Source organism: Nomia melanderi, chromosome 13 (assembly GCF_051020985.1).
Source record: "Nomia melanderi isolate GNS246 chromosome 13, iyNomMela1, whole genome shotgun sequence".
Lineage (NCBI taxonomy): Eukaryota > Metazoa > Arthropoda > Insecta > Hymenoptera > Halictidae > Nomia > Nomia melanderi.
Window position 1 is genome coordinate 10,686,613 of NC_135011.1, and position 21,069 is coordinate 10,707,681.

The following is a 21,069-nucleotide window of genomic DNA, read 5'->3' on the forward strand; positions in this document are numbered from 1 at the left end:
ATCCTTCGGCCAGGGCGGTCCGTACGTCTTCGAGAGGCTTCACGTGACAGGCAGCGTTTAAGGCGCCGGGAACGGGGACACGCGATCCCGTCGTAAACGAGCAAGAAATTTTTGACACGTTTATCTTCGCCACCGGCTCTTTTGTTGCCACCCGTCGGCTAACGGTGTGGATATAGCGTCGTAACAAATGGACAGATAAGCGGTGTAATTTATAAACCGGCTGTACGGAATATTTCGTGAGATCAGTTCGCGTTTTAAATACGTTGATCAGCCCGGAAATTAAGGCGTGATCGAGGGAAGCCGGATTGATACCCCGTTATCGCGCCGCGGTGAAGTAATGAGGTTAAACGGAATGAAGTGTCGGTATGTGTGCTGCGTGTTTTTGTTGTGGGAGAATTTTTATGGACGCTATGTATTTTTAGAATAGTACATTAACCCTTTGCGCTCGATTTATTTCCAATGTTGTTGGGTGTGAATTTGTATTTGTTTCTAGGGAAATGAATGAAAGTAATTTACAGCAGTAGAATTCAACGTTTTATATTTATTTTATTTATTATTATTGTAATGAGATTGAACGTCTATAATCTGTTAAAGTGTGGTACTTTTTCAAACTGTTTCCGACGTTCTATGAGACGTGTGTGTTGTCATTTCCAGCATGACATACGAGTGCCAAGGATTAATATAATTACATGTTGTATTAACCCCTTGCTTTACAATATCGTCTCAGTCTCATTGCGAAGATTTCTATATTATTTAACAAATATAGATGTCATTCAGGTTTTTTGTGCTGGAATGAAACATTATTTTTCTTGTTAGCAATTTGTATGGTTTTTTTTACTAATACATTATTAACGATTAGTAGTTCTAATAAGTGCAACTCTGAAATTAAATCGTAGTGCAAGGGGTTAATACTAAAATTATCGTACTAGTGAAAGTTATAGAAAATCAGGTGTCAATTGTATCTTTTATTATTATTTTTACAACCTACTATCCACCAGACAAAAATCAATACATTTTATGTAAAAATTTTGAATTCGTTGGGATATTCTGTTACCATTTATTTTTACAATTTATTCTTTACATTTTAATGACGAAAGGAGAGATTTCTATTCAGTAATCATAATTTTAAATATAAACACATATTTGATTATTTTAATAGCAAAGTAAAATAAACGACACTAAAAGATATTTCTAGAAACATATTTGTATTTTGGAAATATACAAATACGTACATGTATATTCCATCGCCAAAGCAAGAGTTTTTACATTTCTTACTTGTAATGTTTAATATTTATAACTTTATGCTGTTTTAACACTAGAACTACTCATTCCAGTCGAAACGACTGGTTTCGAATTCCTTGTTTCGCAATTATTAATACCTTAAAAGCATTCAATATTCAAAATGATTTCGAAAATAAATAGTTTCATTTGAATACTATAACAAATGTCTGAAGAAACTGAAAATAATCTATTGTTACAATTTTTATAAGGATTACATATTTACGAAAATGTAGCAATATATCTTTTTCCTCTTTTTCAGGTGTTCATTGTAGTATTCAGGTGAAACTATTTATTTTTATAAATCTTTTAGATTTTTAACACGTTCAAAATATTAATAATCGTGAAACAAGAAAATTAAAATTCATCATTTTGACGAGTGTGATAGTTTTAGTGTCAACGTCTTTTTATATCAAATTCTTATAGCGGAATAATAGATTAAATTATAATATTAAACACTTTTTATTCAACGTTTAATACAGTTGATAATATTATTTATAATTTTGAACTTCTATCACCTCACGGATGGGATAGTATAAGCAACGTACATTTGTTTTAATGAAATGTTGATCGACAGTATCCGAGATTTTCTATTTAATTCTACGTCTATTGTGATTGAAGTTTATTTCATACATGTACTTCGTAATTATTTGGAAGCGGAGAAATTGAACGACTTGTTGAAAAATTTTCTGAATTACATGGTAGGATCGTTAAATGAGAAATAAAGTGTAAACAAATATTAATTATTGTTTTAAATTTATATAGTATCAGAATATATAAGTTCTTAGGGAATTATAAATAAACAGAAATATCAGGTTTTCGTTGAATTACCATTTTTTCAAACCATAAACGAAGAAAATAAAATTTCGCTTAATTTTAGTTCCCTTCAAATTCGTCTATAAAAAATGTAGATTTGCATAAATTTATTCAGTTGATTATACTTCATATAGTTACCGTCTGAAGGAGGAGGAAGTTAATGTTTAACGAAACGATAATGAAAAAATAGCGTGATCTTGAAGAGTAACATAATCGGGTGTTCGCGGTACAACAAGAATGTAATACAAATGCAACTTATCAGCGTGTTTGATAATACATTTTTTGATTTATTTTTATCAGAACAATCTGCAAGTGTTGCAGTATATTATTTATCGCGAGCACGCGAAAAATATGAGAACGGAAAACACCTTTAGATTTTACGATTGCAATATTTATGAAACTTTGTTTATGGTGTAGAATAATTTTGAATCATTGTTTCGTTAGCGTAATAAAGTAAAAAAAAAGACAATAAAAGAAAACTGATTTTTGCATTTTATAGAATGATTTTACAACTCGGTCGCGTAATTATTAATCACTATGTATAGTTAAAATTAATATTCCTAAGTAGTAGAAGAAACATATTCTTGTTAATTAATGTATTAAATAAAACCAATCGAAATATATTCTCGGTCTCTAACTAGAATAAATTTTATATCATGGTACGTAAGAATTGAAAGTTTAGTACAGTGATTTCAACAATTTAAGGAAGTATTAATTATTTTTATAACTTCTATTTCTTTAAATTATATCCCAAAACAAACCCACAGACAATTTATCAATCTGCTATAAGTATTCTACTGAGTAATAAAAAATTATCTTACAATTAACATAAAGGATTGATATATTGTAATCAATATAGTAATAGTACAATATATCTATGAAATAGAGACAATAACAAATTTGCAAACTACATTAAATTTTAACCATCATACGCCTGATACATATTCTGTGCATAATTAGTTGTCCTTCACTGCGAATTACTAACCAAAGAATTTGTAAAACGTACGCACTATTCAACATAATAAGTAACATTGATAATAAAACAGAAAGTAAGAGGTATAAAATATAAAATGCAGAAATGAATTAAATTTCTATGTTTGATATTCTCGAGACCCATTAAAAATCAAGTATACATTTCACAGAATCTTTAAGTCCCATTCAAACGTATTAATAAACGAAACAGCAAGAAATATCTGCAACTATATAAAAAACAAAACTTGACTACCATATCTCTTAAATCAATACAACAAAAGGTTCCCCATAACCAGAGAGCGTTCTCGCTCCACATAACATCCATTAAACGTTTTTTGTGCGCCGTTGATACTTCAAAAGATACCCGTTTGTTATCGTCAATTACGATTTGCCCTCAATAATTAATTCACAATTCTCTCAAGGATCAATTAAGAAATCAAGATTACATTACGGTAAGGTTATTCGCGGCGCAGCAGATCGATCAATAATTTCTTTCTCATCTACATTACGAGACCCGGAAAACGTGATCCGCTGAGCGGAAATGCGATTACCAGCTGCGCGCGGCGCACAGTGGTCCAAATCGTACAATTAGGAGGAAAGAACTCCGAAAATTGGAGGTAAAAGCATAAAAGCATACTGGTGAATGTTTCGTGTACTGTACACGACATTTAAACGTATAGTGATTTCTAATATTACTTATTATAAATAAATTATCAGATTAAAAGAAATAAATTTGTTAATAATTTTTTTCAATTAATTACAATACTATTTTGTATATACTTTTGTATTCTAGATTAAATGAATCTAAAATGAAGTCAATAGGATTATAGTAGTTTTGTATAGTAGAATTACATTTGAAAATTTGAAATTTACTTATATATCGATATACCTCCGTGTATGATCTAATATTACTTTCACCATTGTTGATTAATCTAATAATAGAAATCGCTATGTATTTAAGTAGCGAGTGCAGTGCAAGAAACACTCACTAATTCTTGCATCCTCTAACACCTATATTTGTTTTTAAACCTTACGATCTGTATAAAAAAGAATCGTGCAGAAATATATATATACTGTACTTATAGAAAAATAAAGATTGGTTTTAGACCAAACAAATCAGTATTTAAAATAATGCAATAAACCATATGAAAATTCATGTTGGAATTTAGGCGATTATGTTAAATTACACCGAATTCTGTAAAAAGAAAATAAATCTTTTTCTAATTCGTGTTAAACCAAGGAAAAACAATTTGTTTGGTACAGTTTGTGTATGTTAATGGGTGTCCTCTTGTAGTTTTGGAGTTACATGTGAAAATATGTGGTAAATATCTGAATGAGCACCTTCCGTATATTATACACAAAAATATGTATCGTATTATATATTCTCCTTCACTTATTGAAGTTGTTTCGTATGATATATAGCAATTAATTTCATTTAGATAATAGGGGTAGGTTAACACCTAAGGGTCGTTGCACCCCACTCCGTAAAAATTAGCCCCAATAATACTTACCATTATTATCTAAATGCAACTGATGTGTACACACCGTATAAAACAGTATTAATAAATAAATATGAAAACGAAAGATTTGAGCTTAATGCGAAACTTTAATGTTTCATAATTTTTGAACCAATAGTCACTACTAAAAAATTTGAATTGCTAGGCACACAGAAGAATAATGACCTTCACAATATATCTTAACGTCGAGCTCATACAAAAGTTTATCCTTTTTTTAAATAATTTCGATAGCTTCCCTTTCCTGGGCGTATTCCTACGAATATTCTGAAAAACAAAAGAGGCCGCCTACTATATGTATAAAAAAAAATAACGTCCTTGGCAACATATTTCAAGGTCATTGCAAACGGCGAGGAGCCGGCTCATATATACATTTACCAAGAAAAACTAAATCATGTTAAATCAAAATCGTTTACATATAAAAAGAACAAAATAATACGTGCCAAATCAAAATCGTCTAAAAAGAGGAACACAATTCGTTTCAAATGAAAATCGTGTAAAACCAAAATTGGTCGCGCTTTTTATTTTCGACTCTTATCCTCCTAATTATACGATCTAGCCCACCGTGCGGCGGTTGCCCGATAAACGTATTCTGATCCTTACGGTTCAACGTTCGGCGCGGAGCCAGAGCCACCGACTCGGTAGCAACCCCCAATGCGAATAAGCTTGTTGCGGCAATAATCTCAAGAGTTCTTACGACACTGGAGAGCGATCGTTTCCGAGCCATGTATCGTGTGCAGTTTACGCTAATTAGTCAGACATGATGTATTAGCCGGCCGGTTTTCGGCAGGCGTATCGTGACGTATGGGAGTTGCAGCGTAGGGGATCTTCAAGTTTACTAGGAGATTACGTACTTTGTTCGAAGCGTTGGGGCAACGACGCGCGGCGAGTTAATAATGGAGCGACTGCGACCGGTGCACCACCTATAACTCGCCCACTCCGCTCACCTCCATCAACGCTACTGCTTTTCAATTGAGGAGCTGACTGGATTGAGGGGACACGGCGTTACAGCCTTCCCATTCATTGAACTGTGACACGTTCGCTCGCAGCTAACAGAATTTGATATCTCTCATTGCTCCGAGTGCGTGCGCGCTGTATAGCAATAGGGATAGTAACTTCGAACGACTTCCACAGGGTTTGTAAAGGTGATTGCGTTTGCGAATAAAAAGTGTCGAGGACTGGGGTTGCTGAATGAAGCAGGAAAGTAACGTTGAGTTTGTTCTTTATATTACCGTCACACTATATACACCACATACTACACCACACATACTGCACTACGCGTATAGGTCGATTTATTAGGTTGGCAAGAAAGTTTTGTCGTGGTTTTAGAGAAAACGCAATTTTATATATTTAATCTTAGAAAGAATGTTTATTAATGATAATTAACTTATATCAGCATTTTTTCAATCAGGTGTATAAATTTTTGACGTTCACAACTATTCTGACGATAAAACCATTTATAACGTTTAATGAAGAAAGCTAAAACACAAAGGGTAGATATCTGATTTCGAATATTCTAATTCTATTTTGTATAAAAATTTTGTTGTAAATAGTTGTAAATAAACAAGAAACAAATGAGTTTATTGCTAGATAACTTTGAAGTATGTGATGAAATGTTATATCATAAAATATTTATCAGAATGTTTAAATATGATATAACATAAAATAAACAAAATATTTGTAACGTTTTCAAAGCTTCAAAAAGAAATGATTGATTTCATCAACAATATTATTTGTTCATGGTAAAAATGAAGTGGAAATGTCTTTGTCTCTGTTAATGTGTACGTTCTCGTGTCCTACTGATTTGTAAATGCCATAGACGCATAAAGACTCTTAGTCTGCTTATCAATAATCGGTTTCTACGAGCCCCGTCTCTTTTTCCTGCAAAATGGAGAATAAAATCTGTTCTTCCAGACAGGGGATTAAGTTGTATAGAATTTACCAGGGCAATTTCGAAATGGCAACGAGGAAACCGTTCCGTCGCAGATAAGATTTTACTACCCCAACTCTTCACGATGAAATTGTAAACTCAATACAGAAATTAATACAGCCAGTTTATGGTGGTTCTCAACCCTTTATGATCCTGTGCCAACATGCAGTCGCGATGCACTTTCATTGCTTTACATGGCCGACGTGATGTAGACGATAAAATCCTTTATGTCTAGTATTATAGATAAAATTCTAATATTGCTACTCCGTTTCCTGTATAAAAAAGGGGTTCCATATTAAGTTGCACTATACTTTTCTTTCACAATTATCCCTTTCACCTTATTAGATTTTGTAATAACTCTTAGAAATAATTACAACTTTCTAGCGAATTATAGTTTCTACATTTTTATCGTTGAATTATTGTGCTTTGAAGTATTTTTTGGATTAGGCATTTGAAATTATATTAAAACTTTATAAAAATTAAAAGTACAGTTATATTTAAAATTTTTAAATAAAAATTTGAAATACATTAAATTATTTGGCTTTAAAATTGATTAACTGATAGTACTAAGTGAGTGACTTGCAATTAATAAGAAACACAAGTGAATCCAATATATTATTACTTGCAGGTAATTATAAATTAGTTAGAAGTAAAAATGTGAAAAAATGTTGTGACAGAATCGTTATCTGTAGATTTGATTAATGTTTTTCTTATTGTATTGTAATTGCATTCAGTCGAATGATACTAAGTAGATGCAGTTCAAAACAATTAGCTTGAATCATCAATATTCCACGATAATTGAAAGCGTTTATTTATAAAAAAAATGTTCCCAGGTCTTACAATGTTCGACCAAGGGAAGTTATTATTATCACAGTCGTTAATTATCTTTTTACATGTTCCTTGAAAAATTGTTCGTTTGTGTTTTCAAAGTATGACAATACTGAAATAATTTATGCAATATGCTGTTAACAGAAGATTGTAAATTTATATTTCAAAATAATTCATTCCTTCGATTTACTTAAAAACGATGATTGAAGTGAATTTTAATGTAATTTCTAGCCGTTTCTTGTGGTGGTAATTACGGAATATTACAACTGCGATATGAATTCAAATTAATATGAATTACAATTCACATTATCATGGTGATTTCATTTTCATTAATTTTAATGAATTTCCTCACACCGGTAGCTTCAAAATATTATGGAACTGGTACCTGCCATCAAAGTCGGTTTAACATTTTGCTCACTAAGATAATTAGATGATTTACACCATATGTCTGTATTTCCTTCCTGTTGAATAATGAAAATTTTAATTTATCAAAGTATAAATTTTATTCGTGTATTTCTGCTCATATAAAGGAATATTCTTATCATTTTATTATTTCTGTTTCATATTTCCCTTTATTCTCCAAACTTGATTAAATTATTAGCTATATCATATTTCTATATAGATTATTTATTTCATATGCATTTTAACTGGCATAATTGGAATCTCACGTGTGTTCTTACATGTGTATTTACAGCTTTAATTGTAAACTATTATAGATTTTCTGTGATTATTATTTTACAATTCTGGGAACTATCCCGGGCTAGCCCTCAATATTGTAGGGGTTATCCTGGGGGAGTTCCCAATGTTGTAGGATATTCCCTTACAAGTAGCAAGATCTTTACAGATCACTAAACGCTCGCTCGCTGATTACGCAAAGTTTCTCCCACAAAGTCTCGCACAAACGTCTCGCTCGAATAGCACGCACTAAAATGTCTCTCTCCGCTATCTCGCACAAAATGTCCCTCTCGCACGCATTCCCACTCGCTTCTAATACACACCCCTATTCACTCTGTCTTTCTCACCCTTGCTCCCTTCTCACTCGCATCTTTCGTCCATAGTCAAAATTTACGCAGTCACGTACACGCTTTTCTCACGGCCCAGTCACTCGGTTCCAGCCACTCAAGATTTTCTAAACACAGTCACACTATTTTCCAAACATAGCGACGCCGGTCCGTCGCAACATGACCTGGTCGGCCGCACGCACACACAACAAACCATTCATCCCACACAATACTATTATTACCTAAGCAATTTTAAGTAGCAACCTGTGTCATTCATTCTACGCATGAATAGCATCACACATATGAATAATTTCATATTCACGTCGTATGGAATAAGGAAAATAAATAAGTCTTAAAGTAAATTACCAGTAAAATAGAGACTTGAGAATAACCGAGTCACTGTATAATAAAACTAACATCTGTTACAAAGTTGTTGATACTTGCAACCACAAATCACAATTTTAAACTTTCGTTTACCTGCTGCGGTACACAACATAATTGAGTTACAAAAATGTTTCTGCCCTAAATTAAATGTCCAACTTTGATCCAACTTAATTCCCATGATATTCACAGGAATAATCAACAATTATGTGAACATTGCTCGGGGGTTAATATCATTGTATCAACCGGACCTGAAATGAAGTTACAGAGTACAATAAAAAATCCCTTTTTTCCTGGTCATTTGGTCAACTACTAATTTTTCATTTCTGCTCGATTACTCCGGGAAGTTATGGACACACGAATGTCCATGCCAGATCGCGCGTCATCGTGGTATCCGGTCGTTCTCGTTCATCGGAGCCTGTGCTGGAGACAGGGGTTGGGGTAGAGAAGTTTCAACAAAATTGCGTATTGACCAGCGATATGTTTTACCGTTAATGCGGTTATTTGCAAGCGAAACATTTCTCGATAATTTCTGTTCACGACGAGTGTCAGCAGGACGGTAATCTAATTGACAGGTTAACAGAAGCCGGTCCAGTATATTTTAGTATAATGAATGACCGTACTGTATACAGCAGTTCTCAAAAGTTTGAGTTAGTTTATTTAATCGAACGAATACATATTTATGTTATGTGGTAATTTAAATTATACAACAATGAAGAAATAATAAACTCACAATTATTAATTCATATTCGTTAAAATTTGCACCTCAGATTATATATTTCTTTTAATGGTTTTTAAGACTGTATCAATTGATATGGTTATTAATGATCGTTATAACTGTTGTATAATGTTTGTCATGAAATATATTTAACAAAAATTTGATGAGGTTTTCTACTTTGTCTTTATTCATTCCATAACACATTACTGACCTGTCAAGAGTGTATGTATTCGTGTGTGTCAGTTCGAGTTGTTCGTGAGTTTCATTGTATTTGCATTTACATTAATTTATGTCTGGAAGTAATATCGATATTTATAAGAGCGTTCTAGATTGTATCCATTAGTTTAAATCGTTCAAATCATGTTAGCATATTATATGCGAGTAAAGTAAGTACATTGTGGTATGGTCCTTAACTCCATGTCCTATGATTTAATTCTCAACTGTGATCGATATAACTAGCTTATTATTATCATCGATTTAAAAGAATTAAAATTTTCACCATGAGTTCGACGTGTTATTATAAGACAAGAGGTTAAGGGGTTAGAATTATCCTTTATTGAATATGAAGATTCCTAAATTTTTGATAATACCGAAGTAAATGTTCTACAATAATTGTCTAGTCACGATAACTACAGATAAGTATTACGTTTTTAATTAGCCTATACGAATGAGTGATTTTTGTATGTCTCAACTGTATAATTCGCTCAAGTATTTGGTTAAATTGGAGGAATTTGTTGAATAACTATATATTTTATTGTACATTCTCTATTGAAGGTTTTTTCCATTTTATTGCTAAGCATTTTTCTGTAAATACAATTTCCGTAACACATTGATAAGATGTTATATTCTAATACTTTAACGAAGCATAACTCGATATTGTATTAAATCAAATATTATATTTTATTATGGATTACACCTCAAATAAATATTCATATAAAATATAAAACGGATTTTATCAATATTCGGAGGCAGATTTCCAATAAACTGTATTTCACTTCAGACATTTGCTGTGAAAAATTCAAATAACAAATATTACATACAAACAGTGCAACTGTTCTACAATTAAGGTTTCAACCCTTTACAGACAACGATAATTGAAAATATTACAAATCTTCCCCACAGAATGTTACATTACGTATAATCGAAATATTTAAAAGAATATTTTCTTCTAAGATAAATATTGCTGAATATTTTTGTAATGAATGTTTGAAACAATTAGTAACTATTTTATATTACAATTGTGCTAGACTATTATCTAATTATTTACGTTACTAAAAATTGTTATTTTAATAACTTACACATTTTAATTGTTTTTTAAGTAGTTTAAATGGCTCGATCATCGATGACTACCGTAACAGTCAATTTATTAATCGAGCCACTCATAGCCTAAATCGATTCACACCAGATTTACAAAGAGTCGCTACAGTACAGTTTATTCCATAACCTTTAGAAAAATTGATATTAGTCCATTTACATTTTAGAAATTAAAGGTTTAAAAGTAGACAATTAGGATACACATGTACATATCTACATCAATCAAAATAGATCCAAACATTTATCAAATAATGTTCATAAAAGTCAATATCAGTCAAACTGGCTCGTTCCATAAACCTAGTGTGAAGTCCACTTCTTCGATGTTTTGATATTTCAGTGCCAAAGTACTTAACGGATGCTTACTCTTTTATATCTCAAATAAAACTGTCACTATTAAATTCCTAACAACAAAAGCTTCCAATTTCAGCAAAACAAAATTATACTCCAGAATTTCAAGAAATTAATAAGGTTTCATATTACTTCTCGTGAATTCGTGGTGCCCGTACGCGCCACGAGCTTCACAGTGAAAGGATTAACAGCCGCCTCGTAAATCGAAGCAGGCCGTGTCATTAGTCCGAGTTTACAAGATACCAGCGTGTTTTCGGGTTTAGTAGAAAACCCGTGTAGAACAGGGAAAAATGTGGTGTCGAATGGAGCACGGCATTAATTGCGTGCGATGCGTGTTTCATATCGGGCCATTGGCAAACGTATCGCGGTTACACGAGCAGAGATAGTCACGAGACCGGATATAATGACGCTTCCCCAGGGACAATCGGTTGTTCTTTACCAGTTGCAATTTGCGGAGCGCACCGAGTCAAATTGCATGACTCGATTTTTAAAACATACGACACGGCCTGGGTGTTCTAAACGTAATTCATGATCCCTGAGTTGATGTTTAGTGAGTAACGTGTTTACTGCGGCACTGAAATGTTATCGTCACTGGAAGCATTTCCATCTTGCTACCTTCGCTTGTAATTAGTTTTGACGTTACGCTGATTATTTGACACTCCGATACAACGATGGAGGTTTTTGATGATATCGCGAGAAACGACGTTTCTAGTGGTTATGTTGTATAGTTATGTATTATACTATCTTTGTAGTTTAAGGCATAAAAGGTAATGATAGTAATAATAATGAAATATTAATAAAGTGTTGTAATATTAAATAAATACTAAGGCCTGACCCAGATGACTGATTAGTGCGATTTTCGGTTAGGAAATAAAGGTGGTCTGTATAATACATAAGTAGGTACCTCAAATTGTTATTTTTCAAATATTCTGTTAAATATAATTCTATGAAATGAGTCGATTTTATAATTTAATTTAATATAATCAACTGAGAACGGAAATTAGGCAGAATTGTAAGTGTATTGAGATTTTTAAAGTCGTTGCTATATGAAAAATTTTGGTTTGTATATATTTCTGATTTTTATGATTGAAGAAAAATAACTATTAATTAAAAATTCATAATAAGAACAATGAACACTGTATCATCTTCAGTATCAATTTTCTCGGTGGTAGATGAAACGAAGTAAATTTCTTTGGATTTATGAGATGTAATATGGTTGAGAGAATAATAGCTGTAAACAATCTTAATTTTCCAACGTCATTGAAATCGTAATTTCTTAGGACGTTGTCCTTTTTGTGGTATGAGAAGTTTATTATAAGTTACAAGTCCATTTTGTTTTATTAAATCCGTTCGTTCTCCAAATTATAAGTTATATGACACTCTGTATAAGTATTGTATACAAGCTTATGAAGATTATAAAGGAAAAGAATGAATGTTAAGCGGATTATGTTTTTGTAAGCAGTAAGCAGTAAAGAATGGGATAAAGCAGCACAGGTTCCTTGTGAATTTATCTCATAGTTTCATCCTCATAAAACGTTTGCAATTGATCCCCAATTACGTAAAAACAACGTTTCTTTTCATTCTCTAAGAAGCGTTTGAATACGTCCACTGTAAGATATATTATGCGTCCATATGATATAAATTAGTAACGTATAGTCAAACGAATAAATAAATAATAGTATTTGAGAGCACAAAATTTTATAGTTATTTTATACTCGAGGTCGTGTAAATCAAAATTCATTAAATGATTTGTGAAATAAAACAAGTGAATTAAATAAAAATTTAATAAACAAATAATAAAAATTATTTAAGAAATTCATAAAATAAAGCCAGTAAGTTAGATAGATTCTTATTATGTAAATAATCAAAATTCTTTATAAGATTAATAACATAGATTAAGTAAATTAAATTAAATATTAAACACGTCTCGTCAGTTTTCACGAAAAATAAACGATGCAATTTTTGATTTTCTTTATGTTTACCAGTTAAACATTTTGAAAGCATCATTGTTATTATATGAATTACTAAACAATAATGTTATGGGAAGTTTTGAAATATTTTTGGTATTTTAAGATGAATAAAATATATGCCACAAATGTTGTTTTATTTTCAGAATTGAAGGTTATTTATAGAACTGATTGAAATGCACGAGAATAGTTTTGGAATCTGCTGGTTGAAATTAGACTGCACGATGAGACATCTTGTCAATAAACGCATCATTATTCATTGCCTATTCGGTTCCCTTATTGGTCTTTGGGAAAACTGGTAACCCACAAATGATGCATGAAATAGACTTGAATATCAATAGATAGTATTCAAATGCTGGTACCCATTCCTCAAGATGTGATTGCGTTTATTATCACGAGTGAAGTCGTGTACTAATTAAAGACACAGTGTCAATAACAAAATATTTGTCTTTGCAATTAATTTAATGTTAGAAGATCACTGAGTTCAATTAATATTGGATTGCAAAAATTAGTATAAAAATATATTTGAATAAAAGTGTTAACAAAATATTATATTAAATCAAATTTAACTTACTTCCTGTATGTTGTATTGTATTAATATATTTTATATTGATTTTTGAACTCTATAAATGCATCAAATTATACAATCCAATTATTATGCTATATTATTTTTTCTTAGGAAAAAGAGAATGCATTATAAATCTGACGTTTGGTTAATTAATGAAAAACTGTTTCATTTCTATGCCGGAACAATATTTTCTACACAATGTTTATTCAATTAACAAATGCTTCATTTGCTTTTGCGACTGTGATCCACGCCTTGAGTGTCAAAGTACAATTCTTCTAATTAATGCAGACATTAACTTTTGTAATTCGAACACTTTTGTAACTCTGCGAATGCAGGATATATAGGGAAAATTGTATAAAACATACATAAACCATTTAAATGTTCAGAAGAGACGAAACATGATAAAGTAATTAAATGAAATTATTACGATTCATTGTGTATTTTCCAATGGATTTTGCATGCTTTGATTTATTCTAGATGGCTCAAATGTATTCTGTATATTCCAACGTGTTTTGTATATTCTGATTTATTCTGCATATTTCAATGTATTTTGAATATGCTCGTGCGTTCTGCACATTATAATATAATCTGCATATTCTCTGCAGTGATATCAGTTCTAGATATTTCGAACGGTACACAGTTTTTTTTTATTTACTGCAACAGGAATTATTTCATATGTGCCTGCATATTGACAGAGCGAAAAAAGAATATTATATTTGGCATGTTTGTACATGTTTTTATATCTACAAAATTTAACATTTTTTATTGAATATTTTCATACCGAAAAAGTGAATAAAAATTGAAAAGAGTTTTATGCGCAGTATTTTATATATGTATTGGCGTGCAAGATACAAGCATTTTTACACGAAATAAAAATGCACGTCATTAAAATTCGTACGAGTAAAACCGACTTTTATCTAAGTTCCGTTTTTATGGCCATACTCGATAAAAATATGCATCTGCATAAACATTTGCTATATAATTGTCCTTTTATTACTGCAGTCTCATAATCAAACTGTGGTCCGAACAATTTTTGAAGACAGTTAACGATTTCATTGCACACCGTTAGCTTCATGGTGAATACTAAAACGTTACGATTATTTTTATTTTTGTCTTTGTAGTATTTACTCATATTAATCACGTAAATTTGATATGTGGGTCATACACAGACTGTTACCGTGACCCTAATTTTAACATGTAATTATAATTCGCGATGAATTTCCGTTGCACGAAACATGTTCGAACAACGCTCACGGAATTTTCTATAGAACAATTTAATCGAACCTTCTTCTCGATCTCGAATATTAAAATTGTTATTTTTAAATCCACCCAAATGGAAAGGCAAAGATTAAATGTCAACAGCGAAAATTTTAATTTCGAAAATATTTCAGACTCTCGCCGGCGCTTATCATAATATTTAGACATACCTGCGCGCGGGGAAATTTCTGCGATACTTCGTGACTGGCACCTAATGAGTTAATTCCATGAGTAACTTTAATCAAGCTGGTTATGCAGCAGATAAGTAAAACATTATTTTTCATTACCGCATAGAATGATATTTCCAAGTAAAAGCAGTGCGGTGTGCTCAAAAGTAGTAATTTACTAACAAGTCACGACGTATAATTTATTACACTGCTGATAGGTACGAATTTCATCACCTCGTATTAATTGCCATTCATTTGCATCAAATACAGAAGCTTTTATATCCGTACCCGCAGTCATTTTCTTTTACAAAAGATTTCTTTAAAATTCCTTCGTCTATGCCTAAAGTTGTATATTTATATCACTATGGTAATTATAATATCACCTCTATATTACTATAATAATTAATTAATACTTTCTGGTGGAATGAATAATTTATTTTTATACTTCACGATGGCGCAGCCTTCACTCTCATTATTTTCCTTATTTACCAACAGAAAGGTCTTTCCCTTCTTGCTTGAAGAACTTTTATTGTTAAGGTCGTAGTTCACATGAATTAAAATTTCTAATAAACAAGGGGATAGAAAATACAATTTTATATCGTTAATAAATTAGAAACTCTTGTGATAGTAAATAGTTTTATAAATAAATTGCTCGAAAATAATGTGTTTCGAAGTCAGTTTTACGTAGGGAATTAAATGATATTATAATTATTACGTAAAATTTTTAAAAATCATATTGTGATATTCATTTACTATGCAAACTGGAGAACAACAAAAACAAAAATTCTATAATAGTACATAAGTAAACGAAATTTCTAATTACGTATTTATTTTAACTAAATAAATGTTACGTGGTAAAAATAAAAGGTTACACACTTTTAATATTACGTAATTTATTTTAACGAAGTAATTTCGAATTAATATGTGAATTCGCTAATCGTAATTAACACTTGTCTTGGAAAGATTAATGGTTGACATTAGTATTTCGAGCCTTAATGCGTCGCCTTAAGACACATAAAAGTGTATGGGGAAAAAGATAGATTGGGTTTATTAGCCAGAAGTTATAGTGAGTTAAGGAGGGTAGGCCCAGATGATCGCAGCTGATTATCTGGTTTTAACGTTAGAATCCATCGAGGGTGAAAATTTGAAATAAAATGGCCGCGTGCAGTCACGAAACCCCGAAGGCTTCGTTAGCTGCTCTTGTAGATAGGATCGTGAAAGAATAATACACCGAGAATAAACATTTAATCAACGAATGAAATATCAGCGCACATAAAATATTGATGCGCACGTAATTACACAAAAGAAAAACTGTACTGTTGAAATATGTTTAAACATGTAATGTCGTTTGCTTACAATATTCTACTGGTAAAGTCAATGTGTTTTCTAATTTTTTCCACGAACAACTTGGAGCTCTTCGATTCAAATTTAATATTATAAATTAAGTTGTTTATTGTATGTTATTAAATATTTTAATGTAATAGATTTTTTGTAGTAAACTTTAATATTACCTTAATATAAATTACATAATACGGATGTAACAATTAATTAAATATTGCTCAGTCAGTTTTATAAATGGAAATATTCTTATTTTTATGTTTTTTGCTTTAACAAGTAGACTAAATTGAACTCGACTAAAAGTAATTTAAATCCTTAATTAAATAGAACAAAACATCGATTATTTCTTTATACAGTAAATCATTGTCAATCGAGTTGTCATTTTTATGATCTAGATTGCTGAAAGCCTCGATGAAATGGAAACTCAATAATTCAGATAATTATATATTACTTGAAATAATTTCTTCCCAAGTCTTCATTTATCTAGACAGTTAAAAATAATAACACAATTGAATTTTATAAACATTATTTATTAAATCTTTACCTCAACATTGATTGATGCAATAATGCAAATGTCTTTTAATTATCTATTGTGGGACTGTAAATGCATTATTAAATACACTGCCCTACAAAACGAATAGAATATATCTGAAGATATTATAAAATACAGAGTTGTTCTTTTGTTCATTTTACTTCTTTGTTTGTTTTACCTCTTCGACATAATACTTAATTTAAAAATGCACGTGGGAAGAACAGACGTAGAATGCTATGCTACCACTACTGCCAACTTAAGTGCTCTCATGCAGCAAACTCTTCATTTATCTTAAAATCTCTAATTTCTAAAATCTAAATGAATCAATGTCAATTTCTCGAAGACCAATAGAAACAAAATAGAATAGATTGTACAATAAATATCCATAAACCTAGTGTTAAGAAACGCAATTATTATATAAAAGAAATGCTAATGATAAGGGTTAATCCAAATCTCCCAAAGACTTACCATCTCCTTTTCCCCAAGCCCGCAGCGCTCTGTTTTCCTTAGCCGTCGCTTTCAGCGTGTCGTCCAAGTTATGTATTTATACGGTTCACGAATTGCATCAGTTTTTTTTTTTGTAGTCCCGTCAAACGATCCGGGACCGACGCTATTGGTCCGTGGACGTTTTTACGGTGTCTCGTTGCAGCTGAAGGAGCCTTGTAAACTGTTTTACGAGCAGCGTTTCTCAAGGTATCGGGTTGCGGACGTAACGGGTCTCCGACCTGCAAGACGCATCGTCGATCTTCGAAATTAAATTCGAGATTAAAATTGAATGCCGGTGTTGCGGACGCCCGGCACCGTCGTTGAAACGGGTCGCGACAGATCACGCGGAAGATTCATGAAATTTCATAAGACCCCGTGCAACGCGGTCGTTGGTTTCCCGAGGTTCCTTGAAATTATGTTAATCCTCGCGGCACCGTTTCGATGACAATGGGAGTTATCATTGTCCCGGATCGTTCGCACGTTCACTCTGTTAAGCTTGACAGGCGCCGAGTTCGTCCTAGTTTTTTATGCGAACATTACGTGATTACAGATCCAATCCCGGAATGATGATCCGCGACTATCTGATGATACTCTCGTGGCTGTGCGCGGTGCAAGGGAAAATAGGTAAATGCATGCATGTGTACGTAAAACTGTGCCAGTTAACCCTTACCTCTCGCTGAGCTCTCGTGCGCTCTGTAACAGGGACGTTGTCGAAGTGATGTTTCAGATTAAAACGAAACTTCTTCGTGTTCTCTTTTGTTGCAATTTTTTAATTGAAACGTCAACAGCGTCGATTTCGCACTATTGGATAGGTTGGCTTTTTATTTGGGTAATTAACACTAAACGTATCGTTCCCGGTCAAATGATCGGTATTAAAATTTGATTTAAAATTCTGCTTTTTCGACCATTTAACCTCATGACAATTCTTATGCTATTGGATTAACCGGTTTTTCAATTTTTGTGTTTCTTTTTATTTCTGGTGCCAGTAACATAATATAATGTAAATTTTTTTCATGCCGAATTTCACTTTGCAGGGGTAAAACTACTCCTTGAAAAAAATGCAAATTTTTCTTTCCCGCAGATTATCTTGAAGGCGATAAGAGATAGCGAAAAAAGTTTCGACAAAAGATACATTGTTCTTATACGTTTAAAAAATTGAAAAATAAAATTTTTCGGAAAGGATTGGTGGCTAGGGTATTTTGAACATTTTATTTTTCAATGTTATATGCGTGAAGGAACAATGTTTCTACTTAAATTTTTATCGGCTACTTTTTACTGTTGCCTATTCACGGGAAAGAAAAAGTTGAGTTATTCAATGGGTGGTTTTAACCCTTCAAAGTAAAATTTAGCAGGAAAAGAATTGCGATACATTAAACTCGACTTACTCTACTTACAGATAATGTTTCATAATTATTTGAATTTCTGGATTAGATAACGTTCCTTGTTAGAAAATGTATTGTCTAATTTGTTAACCTTTTATAACCAATTTATAACCAATTATTTGAATGATTACGGTGAAATAGATTATTATGAAGTGTCGGTACGTTTAGTGTTAAGCATCACTTTTGAAATGAAAGACAAGATCGTTGTGTCTGCGTGTGTATATATTTTTTTTCTTTCGGTTTTAGAAATATTTACTTTCTTAATTTTTATATAAATCATCGTTTTACTAGCAGAAGTTTTATATACACCTGCAACATCAGCTCGATATCATTTTCTGGTCAGCACGTTTAACTTGTTCTGTATTCATACGAGTGTAGATGCAGAGCTTTAAATTATATCTTTGACGGGTATGTTTGATTTTCAGATAACAGATTGTTCTTAATACCAATTAAATAGTGGATGTTTCAGTGAAATGCAGGATCTGAATACCTTCATTGGTTTTCACCTCTTCCTTTATGATCTCAGTTCAAACTCAATTCAATAAATATGAATATTATTTCCTTCCTTTAAATAGAAAATACGAAATTAAATTGTAAAAGCAATTATCGTTTTAAAAAATTTATTCGTAGGAATTAAGAATATATGTGGATACTTTAGCAACAATTTTTTACTTTTTAATATTGTACTTACTTTTTCAATTCTTCAAATTCTTTATTGAATACATTTTTACATTACATAACTGAACTTATGAAATAATGCAATAAAGAAAATAATTAGAACATACTATAAATAATTTTAGAAGAATCAGTGAGTCTGCTCCTTTAGAATCATATTTTTATTAATTTTTATCAGTATTTTTCACGTGAAAGTACACTAGAGTTTTGATCATAAAAATCCTTCAAATATTAAAAATATTAAAAAAGTGCTTAAATCAGTGTAATTCCGCTACAGTGCGGTATCTAAAGGGAATTACAAATTGTGATGCTCTTTCAATTGATGTAGGAATAAACATTGATCGTTCAATGCATTCTATGTTGCAATGTGGCCTATTACATATGAACTCGATGTATGTGTGATTATTTTATGATTCCGGGAAGGATTTGATAGTGTACCAGCGTTTCATGATTAATCGCGCAACGGAAGAAAATAGAAACGTTATCCTGTCTGATGAAGCCAAATGCAACGTCAAAGGTATTTGTGTGGTTGAACAGTGAACGATATTCCAACTGCAATTGTTCATCACTATCATCAAGCTCTAATGTAATTAAAAAGCATTGTGAAACCGTTCTCTTTACAAAGGTATTTTAAATAATCGCATTACTAAATCTTATTTCAATTGTGAAATACTAAATGGACAGGTGTATACGATTTTCTTATTAAATGGACTGTTTATATTATTATCAAGCGTAATACTAGGCAGGTATCAATTCCCATACGTCTATATTAATAAAATTCATGCACAGGATAATCTTAATAATATTTTTTTATCGTCACTCATATTACAAAGTTGGAAATATATTTTTTTGGATTGTTTCGTAATTGGATAATATAATTAAATAAAAAGCAAATTATATGCTTTAAAAATATATGAAAAACTTCTGTAACTTTTGTCATTTTCGTTGGCAAATTGTACGCGATTTTTATGCAAATTTGTGAGTTGTGAATTCAAATGGTGGTTACGTGTCTCTGGAATTCTTATTTTCACATGTCATCGCGCAAAGTGGAGAGGACAATGTGTGTAATAAATTTGTTTACATCGTAAAGAATAAAAAAAATATTCATATTTCTCCTTTTGATTCACACGCATTCACAAGTTTACATAAAAGTTGCCTAACATTTGCGAAATCGTATAATTTTTAAACAAATTCTTCTGTACTAATTCTCTAATATAATAATTAAACAGAATATTTTCAACCTTAATTTCAAATATTGTTTTCACCTCTTCAAGGTATACGATTATCAATGAAAAAATACATGTTAAATGTCAGTACAATAAACAACCCTTGTGTAAAAATTTTATTAAATTCGGCGTATGTGGATTTCAAAGGCTTACAAATTGTTGAATTGTATGTAATGGATGAATATTATGTTCAGTACATTCAAAAAATCAGGTGCCATTACAATTTGTTTCTAGAAAGAATTTGGAAGAAGACCTTTATGACCAAGAAACTTTGCAAGATATGGATCGAATAATTAGAGTTTAATATCAAGATATCAAAATACATGATGTAACATCCAATAGACTATAATCTTCATTATTCATCTTAAAGA

General features: G+C 31.5%; 1 protein-coding gene across 2 annotated transcripts in view; it reads left to right on the forward strand.

Moving 5' to 3' along the window:
* The window catches only part of LOC116425634 (cyclic GMP-AMP phosphodiesterase SMPDL3A), a 137,760-nt gene that overhangs the window by 46,236 nt on the left and 70,455 nt on the right, over positions 1–21,069 (forward strand). Inside the window, exons 1-2 of one of the 2 annotated variants that reach the window (XM_031973611.2) lie at positions 11,569–11,650; positions 17,966–18,039. In XM_031973611.2, the coding sequence (XP_031829471.1) occupies positions 17,979–18,039 (61 nt within the window). In that variant the 5' untranslated portion in view covers positions 11,569–11,650; positions 17,966–17,978. Of the gene's footprint in view, positions 1–11,568; positions 11,651–17,965; positions 18,040–21,069 lie in introns of those variants that run through there. The other variant, XM_076373092.1, reaches the window with a different exon arrangement.